The sequence below is a fragment of the Penaeus monodon genome, chromosome 22 (assembly GCF_015228065.2).
Source record: "Penaeus monodon isolate SGIC_2016 chromosome 22, NSTDA_Pmon_1, whole genome shotgun sequence".
In the NCBI taxonomy this organism is placed as follows: domain Eukaryota; kingdom Metazoa; phylum Arthropoda; class Malacostraca; order Decapoda; family Penaeidae; genus Penaeus; species Penaeus monodon.
In genome coordinates, this window is record NC_051407.1 from 19,214,042 (window position 1) to 19,214,390 (window position 349).

At 36.7% G+C, this 349-nt stretch overlaps 1 protein-coding gene across 1 annotated transcript in view; it reads left to right on the forward strand.

Moving 5' to 3' along the window:
• Positions 1 to 349, forward strand: part of LOC119587349 (GTPase-activating Rap/Ran-GAP domain-like protein 3) — a 420,180-nt gene that overhangs the window by 166,043 nt on the left and 253,788 nt on the right. Inside the window, exon 7 of the mRNA XM_037936096.1 lies at positions 76 to 142. Coding sequence (XP_037792024.1) covers positions 76 to 142 — 67 coding nt within the window. The remainder of the gene's footprint in view (positions 1 to 75; positions 143 to 349) is intronic.

Sequence of the window (349 nt, forward strand, 5' to 3'; positions counted from 1 at the left end):
CTTTCCTCCATTTATCCTTTGCAAAATTCCCGGCGCTGCTCTTCCTCTCAACTGAACCGTCTCTCTCTCTTTCAGTAACTTCCAAAACATGGACAAACTCGAGAAAGGACCGAAAGAAATCTTCACGCCAGAAATACAAAAGGTAAGTCATCTGCAGAGTTCAAGAGAGCAAATTCAATGTCTTTTCTTAAGCTTGTTAAATTTAGGCATGTGATATACTATGTTCATTATTATATAGTGTAATTCGGGTGTTTTATCATGAATGTATCAAGTTCCGTTTGCTGTTTGGTAGCCATTTGTAGGAATAGTAATTTGTATAGTCTCATTGATCTAGTAAGAGTTTGGAATT